The 22,500-nt window shown below is 42.1% G+C and overlaps 1 protein-coding gene and 1 long non-coding RNA gene across 5 annotated transcripts in view; one reads left to right on the top strand and one right to left on the bottom strand.

The window, feature by feature from the left end:
* The first annotated feature begins 3,530 nt into the window (after positions 1-3,530).
* The window catches only part of LOC115226545 (mothers against decapentaplegic homolog 3), a 76,353-nt gene continuing 57,383 nt past the window's right edge, over positions 3,531-22,500 (top strand). For 3 of the 4 annotated variants that reach the window (XR_005004344.1, XR_005004343.1, XM_029797547.2), the window contains exon 1: positions 3,532-3,809. Coding sequence is in view for 2 of the 4 variants with exons in the window: in XM_029797547.2 (XP_029653407.1) it covers positions 3,607-3,809 (203 nt within the window). In the remaining 2 variants the exon portion in view is untranslated. Of the gene's footprint in view, positions 3,810-22,500 lie in introns of all 4 variants that reach the window. The other variant, XM_036515200.1, reaches the window with a different exon arrangement.
* Positions 7,929-22,500, bottom strand: part of LOC118768523 — a 19,310-nt gene continuing 4,738 nt past the window's right edge. Inside the window, exons 2-3 of the long non-coding RNA XR_005004345.1 lie at positions 12,158-12,160; positions 7,929-7,939 (exon numbers count right to left, since the gene is read on the bottom strand). This is a non-coding gene — a long non-coding RNA (uncharacterized LOC118768523). The remainder of the gene's footprint in view (positions 7,940-12,157; positions 12,161-22,500) is intronic.

Below are 22,500 nucleotides of genomic sequence, written 5' to 3'. Positions count from 1 at the left end.
AGAGAGGGATATATAGATATAGAGATAAAGAGAGAGAGGGGAGAGAGAGAAGAGTGAAAATCCAGATGCATGGCTGTGTGTGGTATGGAGAGAGAATAATGGGGAGTTGGAGTGAATCACACAGAGACAAAGAGAAGGGGTGAATACAAGGGGAGACAGAGAGAGACAAAGAGAGAGAGGGGGAGGGAGAGATTTACGGAGAGACAAAGAGAGGGAATGAATGAGTTAGACAAAGCAACGAGCAGAGAGAGAGAGAGGGGAGAGGAGAAGGAGCAGGAGTAGGAGGAAGAGAGGACGAGCAGAGAGAGAGAGGGGAGCAGGAGGAGGAGCAGGAGGAGGAGGAAGAGAGATATAAACACAGAGAAGGGAGGAAGAGACTAAAAGAGAGGGAACGAATGAGTTAGACAAAGCAGACGAGCAGAGAGAGAGGGGAGAGAGAGAGAGGAGCAGGAGGAGGAGGAAGAGAGAGAGAGAGATAGATAGAGAGAGAGAGAGAGGGGGAGGGAGAGATTTACGGAGAGACAAAGAGAGGGAATGAATGAGTTAGACAAAGCAACGAGCAGAGAGAGAGAGAGAGAGGGGAGAGAGAGAGAGAGAGAGGGAGCAGGAGGAGGAGAGAGAGATATAGAGACAAACCGAAAGAGAGGGGGCAATAAGGTGCAAGCAAAGGAACAACCAGGGAGTTGTTTGGAATGAGGGAGAGAAAGAAGGGGAGGAAAGAGAGATAGACAAATAAGAGAGGGAAGAGAAGTGTAAGGAGTAGCATCAGAGAAGGGGAGAAGACTGAGAGATGTAAGAAAGAGAGAGAAGGGGAGTAGGGTAAATTGTTCATACTATCAGGGAAGCTGAGGGAGAGAGAGAGAGACATAGATACATAGAGAGGGGGAAGTCGAGGTGTAAGTGTAAGGGGTGAGCAGTAGAATATGAGAAAGAGAAAGGGGCAGAATGTGAGGGATAGACAGATAGATAAAGAGGGAACAACATGGGTATGAGGTGAGGAATGACAGAGGAAGAGGAAGAGGAGAGATGGTGATATACAGATAGACAATAAAGAGGGTGGAAGGAGGGCATGAGGAGTGAGAAACAAGTATATGAAGGGAGGGAGAAGTCAGAATGTAAGGAAAGAGGAGTGGAATGAGGGAGCAGGGGTGTGAAGAGGAGAAGGAAAGTGAAATACATGTAGATAGTAAGAGGGGGAGAGGGTATAGAGAGATATAGAGATAGACAAAAAGAGAGGGGATAAAGAGAGTATGAGGAGTAGAATGCAAGAGTCGGAGGAGAAAAAGGGATAGACAGAGGCAACAATAGGAAAAGAATGAGAGAGAGAGAGAGAGAGGGAGTGAAATGGAAGACAGATAATGCTACAGAGAGGAAGGGAGAGAGGGAGATACAGATAGATAAAGAGAGAGAAGAATGGAATGAGTGATTGAGAGGGGGAGACCGAAAGATGTACAAAGACAAAAAGAGAGGGGGAAACATCTCATCCCCTAACTCCCTCATTCCACTCCTCACACCCAATTCGTTCCCTCTCTTTTTTGTCTCTTCCTTCCTTTTCTTTCCCTGCCTTTCTCCTTTCTCTCTCTCATTCCTTTCCTCACTCTAGTTTGTTCCTCTCTTTTTGCTCATCCATATATTTAAAAGATGTGGAATGAAAGAGGGAGGGGGCAGTAGAGAGATATACAGTCAAAGCAAAAGAGAGGGGGTTGCAAGAGTGTGAGTAAGAGAATGAAAGAGAGAGAGAAAGGGTGAGTGGAAAGAGAGAAAATGGCAACGAAAGAAAAAGAGAGATATAGTGATAGACAAAGAGAGAGGAAGAAGCAGAAAATGAGGAGTGAAATGAGGGAGAGATATACAAATAAGCAAAAAGAGAGGGATCAGGGTGTGAGGTGCAAGAAGAGAGAGATAGAGTGAAAGAGAAAAGGGAAGAAAAGACCGACAAGAAAGAGAGGTAACAATCGGTGTGTGAGGTGCAGAAAGAGAGAAACAGACAGGAAAAGAGAAGAGAGGGAAAGGCAGACAAAAAGAGAGGGAACAATCAGTGTGTGAGGTGCAGAATGAGAGAGACAGACAGAAAAAGAGAAGAGAGGGAATGACAGACAAAAAGAGAGGGAGCAATCAGTGTGTGAGGTGCAGAATGAGAGAGACAGAGGAAAATAGAGGAGGGAGGGAAATGCAGACAAAAAGAGAGGCAACAATAACAGTGTGAGGTGCAGAAAGAGAGAGACAGACTGAAAAAGAAAAGGGAGGGATAAGATAGCGACAAAAAAGAGAGGGAACAATCAAAGTGTGAGGTGCAGAGTGAGAGAGACATATAGAGAAAGAGGAGAAAGGAAAAGAAAGACAAAATGAGAGGGAACAACCAAAGTGTGAGGAGTAGAACGAAGGTGACAGAGTATGAGGTGTGGAATGAGACAGAGAGGGGAGAGTAAAATGAGAGAGAGAGAGAGAGAGATACATAGACGCAAAGCGAGGGAAAATGTCTGAGTGTAAGTCTAAGTGTAAGAGAGTAAGAGTATGAGTGTAAGGAAGGAGGGTTATGTGAAGGCGGAGGCGACGAGAGCGAGAGGAATGAAAGAGAGAGGGGAGAGTAAAATGAGGGAGAGAGAGATACATAGATACAAAGGGAGGGAAAACGTCTGAGTGTAAGAGAGTAAGAGTATAAGTCTAAGGAAGAAGGGTTATGCGAAGGCGACGAGGGCGAGGGAGAGGTGTTGAATGAAAGAGAGAGAGGGGAGAGTAAAATGAGGGAGGGAGAGATAGATAGACGCAAAGGGAGGGAAAATGTCTGAGTGTCAGTGTAAGTGCAAGCGTGTAAGAGAGTAAAAGTATGAGTGTTATACGAAGGCGGAGGCGACGAGAGAGAGGGAGAGGTGTGGAATTAAAGACAGAGAGGGGAGAGTAAAATGAGGGAGGGAGAGATACATAGATGCAAAGCGAGGGAAAACGTCTGAGTGTAAGAGTATGAGTGTAAGGAAGGAGGGTTACGTGAAGGCGGAGGCGACGAGAGCGAGGGAGAGGTGTGGAATGAAACAGAGAGACACGCAAAGGGAGGGAAAATGTCTGAGTGTCAGTGTAAGTGTAAGCGTGTAAGAGAGTAAAAGTATGAGTGTAAGGAAGGAGGGTTATACGAAGGCGGAGGCGACGAGAGCGAGGGAGAGGTGTGGAATGAAAGAGAGAGTGTAAGGGAGTAAAAGTATGAGTGTAAGGAAGAAGGGTTATGCGAAGGCGGAGGCGACGAGAGAGAGGGAGAGGTATGGAATGAAACAGAGAGAGGGGAGAGATAGATAGACGCAAAGGGAGGGAAAATGTCTGAGTGTCAGTGTAAGTGTAAGCGTGTAAGAGAGTGAGAGTATGAGTGTAAGGAAGGAGGATTATACGAAGGCGGAGGCGACGAGAGCGAGGGAGAGGTGTTGAATGAAAGAGAGAGAGGGGCGAGTAAAATGAGGGAGGGAGAGATAGATAGACGCAAAGCGAGGGAAAATGTCTGAGTGTCAGTGTAAGTGTAAGCGTGTAAGAGAGTGAGAGTATGAGTGTAAGGAAGGAGGGTTACGTGAAGGCGGAGGCGACGAGAGCGAGCGAGAGGTGCGGAGCGAGATTAGGCGAGACATGAATTCGTTGTCACCGTTCACGCCACCGATAGTGAAACGTTTGTTAGGTTGGAAGAAAGGAGAATCGGAAAAAGAAGATAAGTGGTCCGAAAAGGCGGTGAAGAGCTTGGTAAAGAAGCTGAAAAAATGTGGAGGCATTGACGAGCTGGAGAAGGCGATAACCACCCAGGAGTCGAACACCAAGTGCATCACGATAGCCAGGTAGGTTTCTCAGAGCTAGGCCGGAGTGTGAGGGGGAGTCGGCGAGCCTTGCACTCACACTCACACACACACAGACATACACACACACACACACTCACACACACATATATATACGCATATATATTGCATAACATAGATATATATACACACACATATATATATATTTATGTATTTGTTATACAAGCACTCCGTTCTGTTATTGTGTATACAATCATATATGCCATGAGTGTGTGTTTGTATATGCGTGTATATATGTATGTACGTATGTATGTATGTATGTTGTATGTATATATGTATGTATGTATGAATGTATGTATGTATGCGTGTATGTATGCATATATGTATGCATGTATGTATGTATTTATGTATGTATGTATGTATGTATATATGTAGGTATGTATGTATGCATGTATGTATGTATGTACGTATGTATATATGTATGTATGTGTGTATGTATATATGTAGGTATGTATGTATGTATGTATGTATACATGTATGTATACATATATGTATGTATGTATACATGTATGTATGTATGTATGTATGTATGCATGTATGTATGTATGTATGCATGTATGTATGTATGTATGCATACAAACACATGTATGGTCTCTCACAACCGTGTTTGTGTATACACACACACACATATATGTATGTATGTAAATATGTTTGTATGTGCATATGTATGTATGTGCGTGTATGTATGTATGTCTGATTGTATATGTATGTATGTATGTATATGTATGTATGTACGAATGTCTATGTACATATGTATATGTATGTATGTTTGTATATACATATGTATGTATATGTTTGTATGTATGTTTGTATGTACATATGTATATATATATATATGTACGTATGTGTATATGTATATATATATATATACATACGTCTACCTATGTATGCATATATATATATATGTATATACATGTACGTATGTATGTATATAGATGTGCATACATGTACCTATATATATACAGGGTGTCCCCCAAAAATGTATACACACAGTGGTTCGGCAAAAGAGAACGATAGAATAAGTACTAGGCTTAGAAAGAATAACAAATTTACAATTATTTAAGGTGTGTATACATTTTTGGGGGGGACACCCTGTATATATATACACGCATGTACCCATATATATATATATACATACACACATGTACCTATATATATATATATATATATATATATATATATAAACATGTTGACTCAGCTCTGCATTCCAATTTTTTTCGTCTATGTCTACGGCATCCCAGTTGGCACATTTGAGGATGTCGATGTGTTTCTGCGCCACCAAAACTCCGTTCTGGAACCGAATCAACCTGTTATTAAAATGCTTAACCCCCCCCTTCACCATCTGAGTCGAATCTTACTTTCATTTGCTCTGCCCCTCCCCTCAAATACATACTCATCTGCGTAGGCGTGGCTGTGTGGTAGTAGGTAAGACGCTTGTCTCCCCGGCCACATGGTTCCGGGGTTCAGTCCCACTGCGTGGCAACCTTGGGCAGGTGTCTTCTACCATAGCCTCCGGCCGACCAAAGCCTTGTGAGTGGATTTGGTAGATGGAAACTGAAAGAAGCCTGTCGTATATATATATGTATGTGTGTGTGTTTGTCCCCCTAGCATTTCTTGACAACCGATGCTGGTGTGTTTATGTCCCCGTAACTTAGCGGTTCGGCAAAAGAGACCGATAGAATAAGTGCTGGGCTTACAAAAAAGAATATGTGTGTGTGTGTAAATAAGTACCAGTTACGCACTGGGATCGATATAATCGACTTAATCCATTTGTCTGTCCTTGTTTGCCCCCTCTATGTTTAGCCCCTTGTGGGCAATAAAGAAATAAGGAACAATTATAATAGGCGAAAATAAAGAATGGGTACACCCGGTGTTTAGGGTTAGGGGTTAGGGTTTCTGTTATGTCGAAAACGGGTGGTGTACATACTCTTTACCACCTGTGTATATATATATATATATATATTTTTAATGTGTGTGTCTGTGACTGTCTTTCTCCACCCACACCGCTTGCCAGCCGGTGTTGGTGTGGTTACGTCCTCCTAACCTAGCGGTTCAACAAAAGGAACCGATTGACCAGTTTTATGAATGAAAATCAAATGCCGGGCTCGATTCCTTCGACTGAATATTCTTCTAGGCGTTGCCCCAGCATGGCCGCAGTCAAGTGACAAACAAATAAGAAATGCAAGATCCAGCTACGTATATATCGGACTGCGGCCATGCTGGGGCACTGTTTTTGAAAAGTTCTTAGTCGGAACAAAATCGCCCCTCTCCCCCCCCGATCTCAGTATTTGTTTTATGCTATCGGTCTCTTTTTACCGAACCGATAGACGTAAACACACCAACATCGGTTGTCAAGCAGTGGTGGAAGCCGACACACATATACGATGGTCTTATAGTTTCCCTCTCTGCCAAATCTCTGCAAAGGGTTATTATAGAAGATACTTGCTCAAGGTGCCACGCAGTGGGACTGAAACCAAGATCCTATGGTTGGGAGACAAGCTTCTTAACTATGGCCTACGCCCACACACATCTTTTATCTTTTACTTGTTTCAGTCATTAGACTGCGGCCATGCTGGGGCACCACTTTGAAGAATTTTTTAGTTGAAGGAGTCGACCCCTTATTTTAAACCTGGAACTTATTGGTCTGTCTGTCTGTCACTTTTGCTGGACCGCTAAGTTACGGGGACGTAAACACACCAACACCGGTTGTCGAGGTGGTGGTGGTGGTGTGTGGGGGAGTCAAGTACAGAAACAAAAACCCTTCCCTCCCCACACACACACGTCCATTCAGAAGGATTTGGTCGGCCGAGACTTGAAAGTTGAAAACACTTGCTCAAGGTGTCATGCACTGGGTTTGAACCCGTAACCATTTGCTTGTGAAGTAGCACTTGTTTCTCATATACAGTAAACACCACCCAAAGGGAGTCTCTCCACGTGGTTTGATCGGCCTGCTAGAAATAGAAGACCCGTGCGATTGTCTTAGAAAAAAAAGAAGGAAAGTCTACATTAGATAACGTTGTACCACATAACTCTAAATGGCGGGATGGTCACGGCTAGAGTGCCTTTTGATCACAGTTGTACACGATCAGGATTGACATTGAGTTTAGTGATATAAAACAGTAACAGTATTCGTGTATATGCACACGTGTGTGTGTGGATGTGTATATATATGTAATCGTTTTAACTGTGAAACTCGAAGTTGATAAGGCTATAAAACTGAAGGCCGTCCGTGGGATACGAACTCACATCCGTAAAGATAATACTCTTTACTCTTTTACTTGTTTCAGTCATTTGACTGCGGCCATGCTGGAGCACCGCCTTTAGTCGAGCAAATTGACCCCGGGACTTATTCTTTGTAAGCCCAGTACTTATTCTATCGGTCTCCTTTGCCGAACCGCTAAGTGACGGGGACGTAAACACACCAGCATCAGTTGTCAAGCAATGCTAGGGGGACAAACACAGACACACAAACACACACACGCATATATATATATATATACATATACATATATACGACGGGCTTCTTTCAGTTTCCATCTACCAAATCCACTCACAAGGCATTGGTCGGCCCGAGGCTATAGTAGAAGACACTTGCCCAAGGTGCCACGCAGTGGGACTGAACCCGGAATCATGTGGTTGGTAAGCAAGCTACTTACCACACAGCCACTCCTATATATGTAATCGTCTTAACTGTGAAACTCGAAGTTGATAAGGCTATAAAACTGAAGGCCGTCCGTGGGATACGAACTCACATCCGTAAAGATTAATGTGAGCCAATGCATGTAAAATGTATATTTGCAAGAACATGGTTCTTGGTTCGGTCCCACCGGGCAGCACCTTGGACAAGTCCCGTCTACTATAACCCCAGGCCGACCAAAGCCTATGAATACTGTAGAGGGAAACTGAAAGAAGAACGGTGTGTGTGTATGTGCGTGTGCTTGTCTGTTGTCTGGTGTTGGTGTGTTTACGTTCACGTGATGTGGTGGTTCGACAAAATGTTACCGATAGAATAAGTACTAAACTTTAAAACAAGAAAAGAAGGAACTGGGGCAGATTTTGTTTTGATTAAGCTCTGTAAGCAAAGCGGTGCCCCAGCTGAACTGTGTAAAAGACTCCGTCTCACTCTCTCTCTCTGTCTTTCTCTCTCAATATATGTGTGATGTGTGTATATATATGTATATATATGTATATGCATATCTATCATATATACGTGTGTATATATGTTTGTGGGTGTATATATATATGTATATATATGTATATGCATATCTATCATATATACGTGTGTATATATGTTTGTGGGTGTATATATATATGTATATATATGTATATGCATATCTATCATATATATGTGTGTATATATGTTTGTGGGTGTATATATATATGTATATATATGTATATGCATATCTATCATATATATGTGTGTATATATGTTTGTGGGTGTATATATATATGTATATATATGTATATGCATATCTATCATATATATGTGTGTATATATGTTTGTGGGTGTATATATATATGTATATATATGTATATGCATATCTATCATATATGTGTGTATATATGTTTGTGGGTGTATATATATGTATATGCATATCTATCATATATATGTGTGTATATATGTTTGTGGGTGTATATATATGTATATGCATATCTATCATATATATGTGTGTATATATGTTTGTGGGTGTATATATATATATGTATGTATATATATGTATATGCATATCTATCATATATATAAGGCGGCGAGCTGGCAGAAACGTTATCGCACCGGGCGAAATGCTTAGCGGTATTTCGTTTACCACTACGTTCTGAGTTCAAATTCCGCCTAGGTCAACTTTGCCTTTCATTCTTTCGGGGTCGATAAATAAAGTACCAGTTTCGCACTGGGGGGGGGGCGATGTAATCGACTCAATCCCTTCATTTGTCCTTGTTTGTCCCCTCTATGTTTAGCCCCTTGTGGGCAGTAAAGAAATATATATATGTATATATATGTGTGTGTGTGTGTGTTTCGTTTCCCTTCCGTCAATACTATTATTCTCCGCCTAAACTCATTCACAAAACCCTGTCAGTTTTTGACAAGCTCTCTCTCTCTCACACACACATACATACACACACACACAGTGATATTATCACCAACAGATCAGATTAAATAGGCGACCCACACACACACACTCCCTCTGACATGCATTCATTCACAAACAACGCATCCACTTATCTTGTTAATCATTGACAAATATACCATTACATGCACACACACACATTGTCATAAATGCTTACACTTCCTTGTTGCTTTTGACATATATATATATATATATACACACACATATATATGTGTGAATGTGTGTACATATATACACACACACATGCATATATGTGCACACTGTAGGAGTCACAAACACTTTCTATATATACAATGCTACACAAAGCACACATGTGTGTGTAATATATATATATACACAGAATTTCTTTCATATATACACAAACAAACATGTAAAATGTGTATATGCGTGCGTATATATGTCTGTGTACCTATCATCTGTGTCTATTTGTCTATCTATCTTCCTGTCTGTCTATCCATCCATCCATCCATCTATCTATATCTGTCTATTTATATTTGTCTATCTATCTATATACCTATCTATCTATATCTGTATATCTATCTATCTATATATCTATCTATATCTATCTATCTATATCTATCTATCTATCTATATCTGTCTATCTATCTACCTTATATATATATCTATCTTCATCTGTCTACCTATATATATATATACACACCTATCTGTCCAAGGTATGTAATATGCCTGTAAACATCAGGATAAAATACAAGCATTCTTCAGTTGACAAACCCCCATTTCACGTTTTATAACCCCTAAGACACATTAAACAGAATTCATTACTATTTCATTGAATATTTTGTAGACATAATACAACAGACCTTAAAACTAGTTGACATTCAGGGATTCTATTCACAGGTGTAAATAATACTTTGAGACAAGGGCACCTGTGATCAGAAAGACTAATTAAACTGGTTTAATTGTCATTTTGTTGTACATTAGAAACAATAAAATGCCTTACCTAAGAATTTTTGTAGCCATTTTCAGAGTCCAATGAATGTTTAGGGTCCTTTCTTAGCAGATGTTAGTTATGTGTGTGTGTGTGAATTTACATTTAAGTTTAAGTTAATTTAAGTTAATTTTTTGGCTCAAAAAGCAAAAAGCAAGGCCATGTAGGGGGACATGGAGTTATGTACAGGGTGGTGTTCATGCAAAGAGTTCAGGCCATTTCTGGTCAAGAGAGACCTTGAACCGAGTGGTCATCGGCATCTTCACTATCTCGTCCGGTAGCTTATTCCACGGATCCGCAACCCGGACGGAGAAAGCCCTTCTCCTTCGATTGAGATGAAGTCGTCGCAGATAGAGCTTTTCTGAGTGACCCCGCAGCCGACGCTCTGGAGCAGGAGTGAAGAACAGCTCTTTCGAGAGGTTACACTTTCCGCTTATGATGTTGTGTATGTGTTTATGTATATTTTTTATTGCCCACAAGGGGCTAATCATATAGGGGACAAACAGGGACAGACAAAGGGATTAACCTGATTACATCAACCCCAGTGCACAACTGGTACTTATTTAATCGACCCCGGAAGGATGAAAGGCAAAGTTGACTTCGGTGGAATTTGAACTCAGAACGTGAAAACAGACGAAATACCTATTTCTTTACTACCCACAAGGGGCTAAACACAGAGGGGACAAACAAGGATAGCCAAAGGTATTAAGTCGATTATATCAACCCCAGTGTATAACTGGTACTTATTTAATCGACCCTGAAAGGATGAAAGACAAAGTCAACCTCGGCGGAATTTGAACTCAGAACATGAAGACAGATGAAATACTGCTAAGCATTTCACCTGGTGTGCTAACGATTCTGCCAGCTCGCCACCTTCTATGTAAGAAGCTTGCTTCCCAACCATATGGTTCTGGGTTCAGTCCCACTGCATGGCACCTTGGGCAAGTGTCTTCTGCTATAGCCTCGGGCCAACCAAAAGCCCTCTGAGTGGATTTGGTAGAGGGAAACTGAAAGAAGCACTTCATTTGTGCGTGTGCCTTTGTTTCATTGTTTGTGTTTGTCCCCACCCACTGCTTGACAACCAGTGTTTGTATGTGTTCATCCATGTAACTTAGCAATTCGCCAAAAGGAACTGATAGAAAAGTACTAAGCTGAAAAATAGTCGATTCATTTGACTTAAAACTCAAAGGTGTTGCTCCAGCATGGCAGCAGTCTAAATGAAACAAATAAAAGATATATGTGTATGTACGTGTATATATGTATACATATGTTTATATGTGTGTGTATATATGTATATATACTTTTGTATGTATATTTGTGTGTATATATATGAATGTATATATATATTCTTTTATTCTTTTCAGTCATTTGACTGCGGCCATGCTGGGGCACCGCCTTTAGTCAAACAAATCGACCCCAGGACTTATTCTTTGTAAGCCTAGTACTTATTCTATCGGTCTCTTTTTGCCGAACTGCTATGTTACGGGGACATAGACATACACAGTCATATATATACGACAGGCTTCTTTCAGTTTCCCTCTACCAAATCCACTCACAAGGCTGTGGTTGGTCTGAGGCTATAGTAGATGACACTTGCCCAAGGTGCCACGCATGTGGTTGGTAAGCAAGCTACTTACCACACAACCATGCCTGTGCCTATATATATATATATATATTGATATCTTTTGCTGAACCGCTAAGTTACGTGGGCGTAGACACACCATCACTGTCGAGCAGCGGTGATAGGGAACACACATGGATACAAAAACACACACACACACACAGACAGATATATCCTCATCATTGTTCGACCGTGGTCGAGACAATGGAATTTACCATGCTACGCCAGACTTCACGGTCCATCATGGCATTACGGAGGTCCTGTTGCTGGATGCCTGTATTCCTGGAGATTACATCAGGGTAGGAGAGTGTGCACCCTCTGGTATCGCGAGCAGATGGCTTCCAGAGGAGAAGAGTAGAAAATCCCTCTTTTTCAGACAGATATATACATGCACATACGACAAGCTTCTTTCAGTTTCCATCTACCAAATTCACTTGCAAGGCTTTGGTCGGCTCGAGACTGGAGTAGAAGATACTTGCCCAAGGTGCCACGCAGTGGGACTGAACCCGGAACCATGTGGTTGGTAAACAAGCTACTTACAACACAGCCACTCCTGCGCCTATATATATATATATATGTATGTATTTTATCTTTTACTTGTTTCAGTCATTTGACTGTGGCCATGCTGGAGCACTGCCTCAAAGGGTATTTTTTTTTAGTTGATCAAATTGACCCCAGGACTTTTTTTTCCTTTTTTTAAAGGCTGGTACTTATTCTGTTGGAATCTTTTGCTGAACTGCTAAGTTACCTGGGCATAGACACACCATCACCGCCTGTCGTGATAGGGGAACACACATGGATACAAAGACACACACACACAGATATATACATGCACACACACACAAGCATATATACGATGGGCTTCTTTCAGTTTCCGTCTACCAAGAGGGCAACAAATATTAAGGCAAAAAATAAGGAAAATGAGAATGGTATATATTAATGAGATGACAACATAAATCATTCTCATTTTCCCTAGTTTTGTCTATTTGTCTCTGAAGATGGAATATCCCATACTCCGGGATATCCCTGAAACAGCTGTAAGACTGAACTTTTCCCAGTGATAATATTGTATATGACTTGAGATATTTGCTTTGCCTTAACGTCTCTTGTCCTCATTAGCAATTATATATCCGCTGCTTTAGAAATCTGCAATGGCTCCATAACGAATATATCGGCTATAACCTTGGAGCCCCAGTAATTTGTTACAGCACTTACCTAGCGTACCTAATTGTTTAGATCACCTGTGAACTAAACCCCCATACTTTGTGTGTGTGTGTGTGTGTGTGTATATATATATATATATAGGCGCAGTAGTGGCTGTGTGGTAAGTAGCATGCTAACCAACCACATGGTTCCGGGTTCAGTCCCACTGCGTGGCATCTTGGGCAAGTGTCTTCTGCTATAGCCCCGGGCCAACCAATGCCTTGGGAGTGGATTTGGTAGACGGAAACTGAAAGAAGCCTGTCGTATAAATGTATATATATGTATATATGTGTGTGTGTTTGTCCCCCTAGCATTGCTTGACAACCGATGCTGGTGTGTTTACGTCCCCGTCACTTAGCAGTTCGGCAAAAGAGACCAATAGAATAAGTACTGGGCTTACAAAGAATAAGTCCCGGGGTCGATTTGCTCGACTAAAGGCGGTGCTCCAGCATGGCCGCAGTCAAATGACTGAAACAAGTAAAAGAGTAATATATATAAAGCTGAAGTTGTCTGTGTATGGCAGGTTTGGTAGCCTTCAACTAACACTATCTCCTCCGAGACCCTGTGGCGCAAGTTGACCAAAATTGAGAGTATGATAGAAGAAGGCTTGCTCTTCCTTCCGTAGAAGAAAAAATTCAAATTGGACCATGTTAACACCAAAAATTATTTACATCAAAAAGGTGTTTTTTTTCTATGAAAAATCCCTATTTTTTACGATTTTTTTACTGCTGTGTCGCCATTTTCCGGTGTATTTCAACCAGAAAATGTTCACTTAAAGAGAATAACAAGCTACATAATGCAGAATTTTTACTTTTCAAAAATTCCAATTCTAAAGGGTCGAAACAAACCCGAGCAACGCTGGGCAATACTGCTAGTATACATATATATATATAATACACACACACACACATAGTTTCCCCATTCCAAAGGGATTCACACATACAGACACACACACACATTCTCAGTTTTATATATATAGATGTCTTTTATTTTTTAAACTTTTTTCAGCGGTGGTGCCCCAGCATGGCCGCGGCCTTCGGGCTGAAACATTTTTAAGGATTTAAGTCAGACTGCGACCATTCTGGAGCACCACCTTGAAGAATTTTTAATATGAATTGACCTCAGTACTTACTTTTTGATCTTGGTATTTATTCTATCAGTCCCTTTTGCTGGACCACTAAGTTAGAGTGACGTAGACAAAACCAACTAGTTGTGATGTGGGGGTGGTGGTGAACAAACACTCACACACACATCCAATGGGCTTCTTTCAGTTTCCATTTGCTAAATCCTCTCACAAGGCTTTGGTTTGCTCGAGGCTATTGTAAAATACATTTGTTGATGTTGCCATGCAGTGGGACTGAACCTGGATCCATGTGGCTGGGAAGCGAACATTTTACCACACAGCCATGCCTGCACCTATCGAAATGAGAGAACATTTGGCAATGTAGTCCAAAATACACTGCTCCTGAAAGGAAAGCAGAAGGAGGTGGGGCAGTTGGTTAATATCATTTCAGTCTACTGTGCTCGTTTGACAAAATGGCTGTGAAAGAATTTGTGGTGTTGGTTTGTTTACATCCCCTGATTTAGCCGTTTGGCAAAAGAGAATGATCAAAAAAGTACCAGACTTGAAAAATACCTACTGGAGTTGATTTGTTTGACTAACCCCCCCCCCCAGGGGTTGCCCCAACATGGCTGCAGTCCAGTGAGTGAAGCCTGTAAATGATAACGCACAAAAGTGATGCTTTTCGGTACACTGAAACATGTAGAGACATGTGGGCAAGATCTTTTGACTGTCACACTGAAACATGTAGAGACATGTGGGCAAGACCCATTGGTTGAATTAAATAATATGCACCCCACATGGTTTTGGCGTAACCCTAACCCCATAAAACGGGTGGTGTGTATTCTTTACCTTCGCTGATCCGTTCATTTCTACAGTTAAACATGAGGGTATGTTCATGGCTCCCTGCCTGGTCTCCCAGTTTGAGACCATTTTCCTGGGACACTTGAAGGAAAACTGAGGATCTTAAACCAACAGCATTGGGGTTGGCGCTAAAAATGTGTATCTATGGGCCTTCATCATCATTGTTTAACATCCACCTTCCACGCTGGTAGGGGTTGGACAGTCTGACTGGTAGGAGCCTGCATCAGACTTCTGTGTGGGATTTGGTAGGGCTTTACAGCTGGATGCCCTTCCTAACACCAAACATCTTAACAGAATGTGCTGGGTGCTGGCTGACACGTTAGGACGCTGGGCGAAATGCTTAGCAGCATTTCGTCTGCCTTGACGTTCTGAGTTCAAATTCCGCCGAGGTCGACTTTTGCCTTTCATCCTTTCGGGGTCGATAAATTAAGTACCAGTTGCATATTGGGGTCAATATAATCAACTGGCTCCTTCCCCCAAAATTTGGGGCCTTGTGCCTAGAGTAGAAAAGAATATTTATTCTTTAAAGGCAGCAAGCTGGCAGAAATGTTAGCACGCCAGGCAAAATGCTTAGCGGTATTTCGTCTGCCGTGACGTTCTGAGTTCAAATTCCGCCGAGGTCGACTTTTGCCTTTCATCCTTTCGAGGTCGATAAATTAAGTACCAGTCATGCACTGGGGTTGATGAAATCGACTTAATCCGTTTGTCTGTCCTTGTTTGTCACCTCTATGTTTAGCCCCTTGTGGGTAGTAAAGAAATAGGTATTTCGTCTGCCGTTACGTTCTGAGTTCAAATTCCGCCGAGGTTGACTTTGCCTTTCATCCTTTCAGAGTCGATAAATTAAGTACCAGTCATGCACAGGGGTGATGTAATCGACTTAATCCGTTTGTCACCTCTATGTTTAGCCCCTTGTGGTAGTAAAGAAATAGGTATTCGTCTGCCGTTACGTTCTGAGTTCAAATTCCGCCGAGGTTGACTTTGCCTTTCATCCTTTCAGAGTCGATAAATTAAGTACCAGTCATGCACAGGGGTTGATGTAATCGACTTAATCCGTTTGTCACCTCTATGTTTAGCCCCTTGTGGGTAGTAAAGAAATAGGTATTTCGTCTGCCGTTTCGTTGTGAGTTCAAATTCTGCCGAGGTTGACTTTGCCTTTCATCCTTTCAGAGTCGATAAATTAAGTACCAGTCATGCACAGGGGTTGATGTAATCAACTTAATCTGTTTGTCCTTGTTTGTCTACTCTGTGTTTAGCCCCTTCTGGGTAGTAAAGAAATAAGTATTTCGTCTGCCGTTACGTTCTGAGTTCAAATTCTGCCGAGAATCCGTTTGTCTGTCCTTGTTTGTCCCCTCTATGTTTAGCCCCTTGTGGGCAGTAAAGAAATAAGATTGTACTGGGTGCTTTTTTCATGCCACTGGCATTCAGATTTCTCTGCCAAATCTAATGCTTATTTATTCATACTACTTTTGAATTAACCATGCATTAGCTCAAAGCTTTGAGATTTCAATGATGCGATTACTCTTTTACTTGTTTCAGTCATTTGACTGCGGCCATGCTGGAGCACAGCCTTTAGTCGAGCAAATCGACCCCGGGACTTCTTCTTTGTAAGCCCAGTACTTATTCTATCGGTCTCTTTTGCCGAACCACTAAGTGACGGGGACGTAAACACACCAGCATCGGTTGTCAAGCAATGCTAGGGGGACAAACACAGACACACACACACACACACACACACACATATATATATATACATATACACGACGGGCTTCTTTCAGTTTTTGTCTGCCAAATCCACTCACAAGGCATTGGTCGGCCCAAGGCTATAGCAGAAGACACTTGCCCAAGATGCCACACTGGGACTGAACCCGGAACCATGTGGTTGGTTAGCAAGCTACTTACCACACAGCCCACTCCTGCGCCTTTGTTTATTTTTCGAATGGCATTGTAGGGTAGGTGTGAGAGGTTGGATCTGGTCTGTTTGACCGTAACACCTGTAGACTGTAGAATATCTGTCCTGGATTTGGCTGGTTTAAATGCTAAAAGGCTGAAGTTTAGCTTAGTTTAGCCAATGTTGCCATAGGCCTGGTCTTGCTATGACCGTGTGGTAAGAAGTCTGCTTTCCAATCACATAATCCTGGGTTCAGTCCCACTGCATGGCACCTTGGGCGAGTTTCTTCTACTATCGCTCCTGGGTTGACCAATGCCTTGTGAGTGGATTTGGAGGATGGAAACTGAAAGAAGCCTACTATGGCTCCTGGGTTGACTAATGCCTTGTGAGTGGATTTGGAGGATGGAAACTGAAAGAAGCCTACTATGGCTCCTGGGTTGACCAATGCCTTGTGAGTGGATTTGGCAGATGGAAACTGAAAGAAGCCTATTGTATGTTCTTTTATCGTTTTCCTTGTTTCGGTTAGTTCTAATATTCCGCCAGAACGTGTCGGGCTTTGGGGAAAATTCACTGTAAGCTCTATGTTATTTCTGGTGCCCTACAAGTTGATATGCCCTGATTCTTACCACATGGTTCCGGGTTCAGTCCCACTGCGTGGCACCTTGGGCAGGTGTCTTCTACTATAACCTCAGGCCGACTAAAGCCTTGTGAGTGGATTTGGTAAACGGAAACTGAAAGAAGCCCGTAGAATATATATATATATATATATATATATATATACATATATATATATATATATGTTTGTGTGTCTGAGTTTGTTCCCCAACATTGCTTGACAACCGATGCTGGTGTGTTTACATCCCCGTAACTTAGCGGTTCGGCAAAAGAGACCGATAGAATAAGTACTAGGCTTCCGAAGAATAAGTCCTGGGGTCGATTTGCTCGACTAAAGGTGGTGCCCCAGCATGGCCACAGTCAAATGACTGAAACAAGTAAAAGAGTAAAGAGTATCTGTGTGTGTTTGTGATGGTTTCATAGACTCCCAGCACTACTTGCAGTTCAGCTAAAAAGAGCACCATTTGAGCGTGATCGTTACCTGCGTTGCCTCACTGGCATTTGTGCCGGTGGCACGTGAAAAAACATTTGAGTAAGGTCATTGCCAGTGCCGCTGGACTGGCTCCTGTGCAGGTGGCACGTAAAAAGCACCATTTGAGTGTGGCCGCTGCCACTACCGCCTGACTGGCCCTCATGCCGATGGCACGTAAAAGCACCCACTACACTCTCGGAGTGGTTGGCGTTAGGAAGGGCGTCCAGCTGTAGAAACTCTGCCAGATCAAGATTGGAGCCTGGTGCAGCCATCTGGTTTACCAGTCCCCAGTCAAATCGTCCAACCCATGCCAGCATGGAAAGTGGATGTTAAACGATGATGATACACACATAGATACATACATACACACATACATAGATACATATATAACATGCATACACATATATATATATATATATAGTGGGTGCTTTTTACTCTATGAGTAAAAAGCACCCACTACACTCATGGAGTGGTTGGCGTTAGGAAGGGCATCCAGCTGTAGAAACATCACCAGATCAGACTGGACCTGGTACAGCCTTCTGGCTTCCCAGACCCCAGTTGCACCGTCCAACCCATGCCAGCATGGAAAGCAGACGCTAAACGATGATGATGATATATACACACACACACACATACATAGATACATACAAATATATATATATATATATACACACGACGGGCTTCTTTCAGTTTCTGTCTACCAAGATCCACTCACAAGGCTCTGGTCAGCCCGAGGCTATAGTAGAAGACACTTGCCCAAGGTGCCACGCAGCGGGACTGAAACCGGATCCCTGTGGCTGGAGAGCAAGCTTCTTACCACACCAATGCCTGTGCATCATGGGATCGACCAGATTATCAAATGTCGTTGTACACCACTGGTCACAATGCACTTTGTGTTGTTTTACCTTCCAAATGAGACGACCCCCAGCAGCTGGGTGAGCAGGCCAACATTCCCCAATTGAAGGGCTAATCCGTCGCATGGGTCCCCATTTACAGCCGAGTGGACTTGAGCAATGTCAAATGAAGGGTTTTGCTCAAGAACACAACAAGCCATCAGGTCTGGGTATTGAACCCACTATTTAACAATCACAAGTGTAACACCCTAATCACTAAGCCAGTGGTTTTCAACCAGGGTTCTGTGGAACCTTAGGGTTCCGCTATTACAGTCCAGGAGTTCCGCAAGAAGTTACAAAAATGCTAAAATCGACAGTAATTTTTAATTCTCCTGTGCAGATATATGTGCATAAGACTATTAAATTATTGCACAGGGGTTCCTCGAGCCAGTGGAATGTTTCCTTGGGGTTCCGCTCCAGCGAAAAGGTTGAAAAGCACTGCACTAAGCCATCATTATTGTTTTAACGCCCATTTTTGTATTCTTGTATCGGTCAGATGGAGTCTATAAAAGTAGATTTTCCACGGCTGGATGCCCTTACTGTCATCAACCCTCACCTGCTTCCATGTCAGGTGATATTTTCCACCTGGCTGAACACATTTGCACAGAAATTCATTCACAAAAATCACACAAGGTCAGATATACAAACAGACTACTCTATTTCTACAGACACAATGGCTACATGGTAAGAAGGTGGCGTCCCAACCACATGGTTCTGGGTTCAGTCCCAATGCATGGCACCTTGCACAAAGTACCAGGTTTTCTACTATAGTTTCTCTACTATAGCCTTGGGCCAACCAAAGCATTGCGAGTGGATTTCGTGGTAAGTAGCTTGCTAACCAACCACATGGTTCCGGGTTCAGTCCCACTGCGTTGAACCTTGGGCAAGTGTCTTCTACTATAGCCTTAGGCTAACCAAAGCCTTGTGAGTGGATTTGGTAGACGGAAACTGAAAGAAGCCTGTCGTATATATGTATATATATATATGTGTGTGTGTTTGTGTTTGTCCCCCTAGCATTGCTTGACAACCGATGCTGGTGTGTTTATGTCCCTGTTACTTAGCGGTTCAGCAAAAGAGACCGATAGAATAAGTACTGGGCTTACAAAAGAATAAGTCCTGGGGTCAAGTTGCTCGACTAAAGGCGGTGCTCCAGCATGGCCGCAGTCAAATGACTGAAACAAGTAAAAGAGTAAATGAGAATATATATATATATATATGTTTTTGTTATACTGCTTTTATTTTTCAAAAATCAAATAAAGTTCTTTTTTAATCTAAAATATACTCCCCTTCATTTCCTACAGTGCTCTTCCATCTATCCGGTAGACTTGCAAGGCCCCTCTTCCAAAATTCACTTGTCCGTGACGAAAAATACTCCTCCAGTATTGTTCTGACCTTGTCTAAAGAATTCATAATATTTCCGTCCAAATGATTTTGAGGACTGCAGAATAAATGATAATCAGATGGGGCAATGTCCGGTGAATATGGTGGGTGGTGCATCGTTTCCTATTCAAACTGCTCCATCCTTTGGAATGTCATCTTTGTTGTATGTGGCTGAGCATAATCCTGATGGAAGAACACCTTTCGTCTTGAAACCAAAGATGGTCGTTTTTCTTCTTGCGCTGACTTAAGCTGCTCACAGTAGATCTTCTTTGTTATTGTTTGGTTTGGGTTTAAAAGTTCAAGGTGGACTAAACCTTTCATGTCCCACACAAACAGGTAACAACACCTTATGTGGGTAAGGATCTTCTTTAGCCTGGTGTTCTAGAGGTTCTCCTTTCCCTACACACTGTCTTTGGTGCTTGACATTTTCATAGAGAACCCATTTCTCATCACTACTCAGTCCAAAAAAAGGTTCATTCGTGAGATGTGACAGCAAAGAATAGCACATATTCAATCTCTGCTTGTAATTAGACTTTGAAAGTTTGTGAGGAACCGATCGGCCCAATTTGCTGTCTTTTCTGATGGTACACAGGTATCGATGAATGGTTGTGTAGCAATAACCATTTTAGCCATTTTGAATTGGCAATATGACGTAGTGTCTTTGCCGAAGAATTATCATTTTTGTTTTTTTCCATTAGTTTTTATAACTGCTCAACTTGATTCAAAAAGAATCGAAATTCATGACAGATATTCTTTACGAAACTTCTAGAATCTTTATATGAGCAGTTATAAAAACCAATGGAAAAAAAACGAAAATGATAATTCTTCGGCAAAGACATTACGTCATATTGCCAATTTGTGCCACATTTCAAAATGGCTAAAATGGTTATTGCTACAGTTGAATGATCAAATCCAATCTTCTCTGCTAGTTACTCAAGTTATGATGAGATTTTGTTCCACCTGGGTTTGCAGGACGTCCTTGTTGTTGAGCTCTGAAGATTTTCCAGGACAAGGCTCATCTTCTAGGCTGTAGTCTCCAGCTCGGAATTTCTGAAACCACCGTTATTCAGTTCTATATTTAAGAGATGAGGAATTATGCAAATATTTACATTTGACGGATATTTCTCCTCATCTTGTTTGTTGTTAACATGTTTCGGCTGATATACCCTCCAGCCTTCGTCAGGTGCCTTGGGGGAAATTTCGAACCTGGGTTCTCATTCCTAAGGTATTTTTCGATATTCAGGTCACTGTCTGGAATCGAACTCGGAATCTTGGGGTTATTGTCTGATCCCCATATACTGCATTAATATTCTTCTCACCTTCTGTTGTCTTTACTGAACTCATAAAGCAAAATATGCTCCTTTGTCACTTCCATTGTAGCTTTGAAAAAATTAGCCGTTAAAATCGAACTGCACTCTTCAAAACTTGCACTAAGAATAAGCACCAGGTAAAATTACTACCTGCTGTTATAGCAAGTTGGTGCAGGTAGTTTATCCCATTCCCCCCTCCGACTTTTAGTTCATGCAATTGAAAAAAAAAAACACATTATTTATGAGACGACCTAATGTACACACACACACACACACACACACACACGCACACACACACACACATGTATATATTGGAAGAAAAGAGAGTATTTATAGCTCTATTATACAGCTGTGCTCTCCCACCTCTTCCGCACGCACCATGTCTTCCCTGACCGCATCTCCACCCGTGACCCCTTTCAGTACGTTCACCTCTACCCCCTATCTCTAACCATCTGTTGCTCTCTTCTCGCAATTAGCCATCCATCCTTTTCTCCCTCTTTTCTCTCTCTCTCCATATGCTCTCCCCTACTCACCTTATATCTTGAGAGAGTATTTCTTAACATCTTCTCTCCACTAGCTTTGTCTTTCCAGCAGGGCTGGATTAAGACCCATAGAGGCCCTAAAACACCTAAAAGGACAAACGGATCAAGTCGATTATATCGACCGCAGTGCATAACTGGTACTTAATTTATCGACCCCAGTGCATAACTGGTACTTAATTTATCGACCCCGGAAGGATGAAAGGCAAAGTCGACCTCGGTGGAATTTGAACTCAGAACGTAACGGCAGAAAAATACCTATTTCTTTGCTACCCACAAGAGGCTAAACACAGAGGGGACAAACAAGGACAGACAAACGGATCAAGTCGATTATATCGACCTCAGTGCGTAACTGGTACTTAATTTATCGTGGCGAGCTGGCAGAAACGTTAGCACGCCGGGCGAAATGCTTAGCGGTATTTCGTCTGCGTTACGTTGTGAGTTCAAATTCCACCGTGAGTTCAAATTCCACCGAGATCGACTTTGCCTTTCATCCTTTCGGGGTCGATAAATTAAGTACCAGTTACGCACTGGGGTCGATGTAATCGACTTAATACCTCTGTCTGGCCTTGTTTGTCCGCTCTGTGTTTAGTCCCTTGCGGGCAGTAAAGAAATAGGTACTCAATTTATCGACCCCGAAAGGATGAAAGGCAAAGTCGACCTCGGCGGAATTTGAACTCAGAACGTAGTGGTAAACGAAATACTGCTAAGCATTTCGCCCGGCGTGCTAACGATTCTGCCAACTTCCCCCCC

This window comes from Octopus sinensis, linkage group LG30, assembly GCF_006345805.1.
Source record: "Octopus sinensis linkage group LG30, ASM634580v1, whole genome shotgun sequence".
Classification (NCBI taxonomy): Eukaryota; Metazoa; Mollusca; class Cephalopoda; order Octopoda; family Octopodidae; genus Octopus; species Octopus sinensis.
Note: the sequence above shows the minus strand (reverse complement) of the source record. Positions and strands in the feature narration are given on the sequence as shown.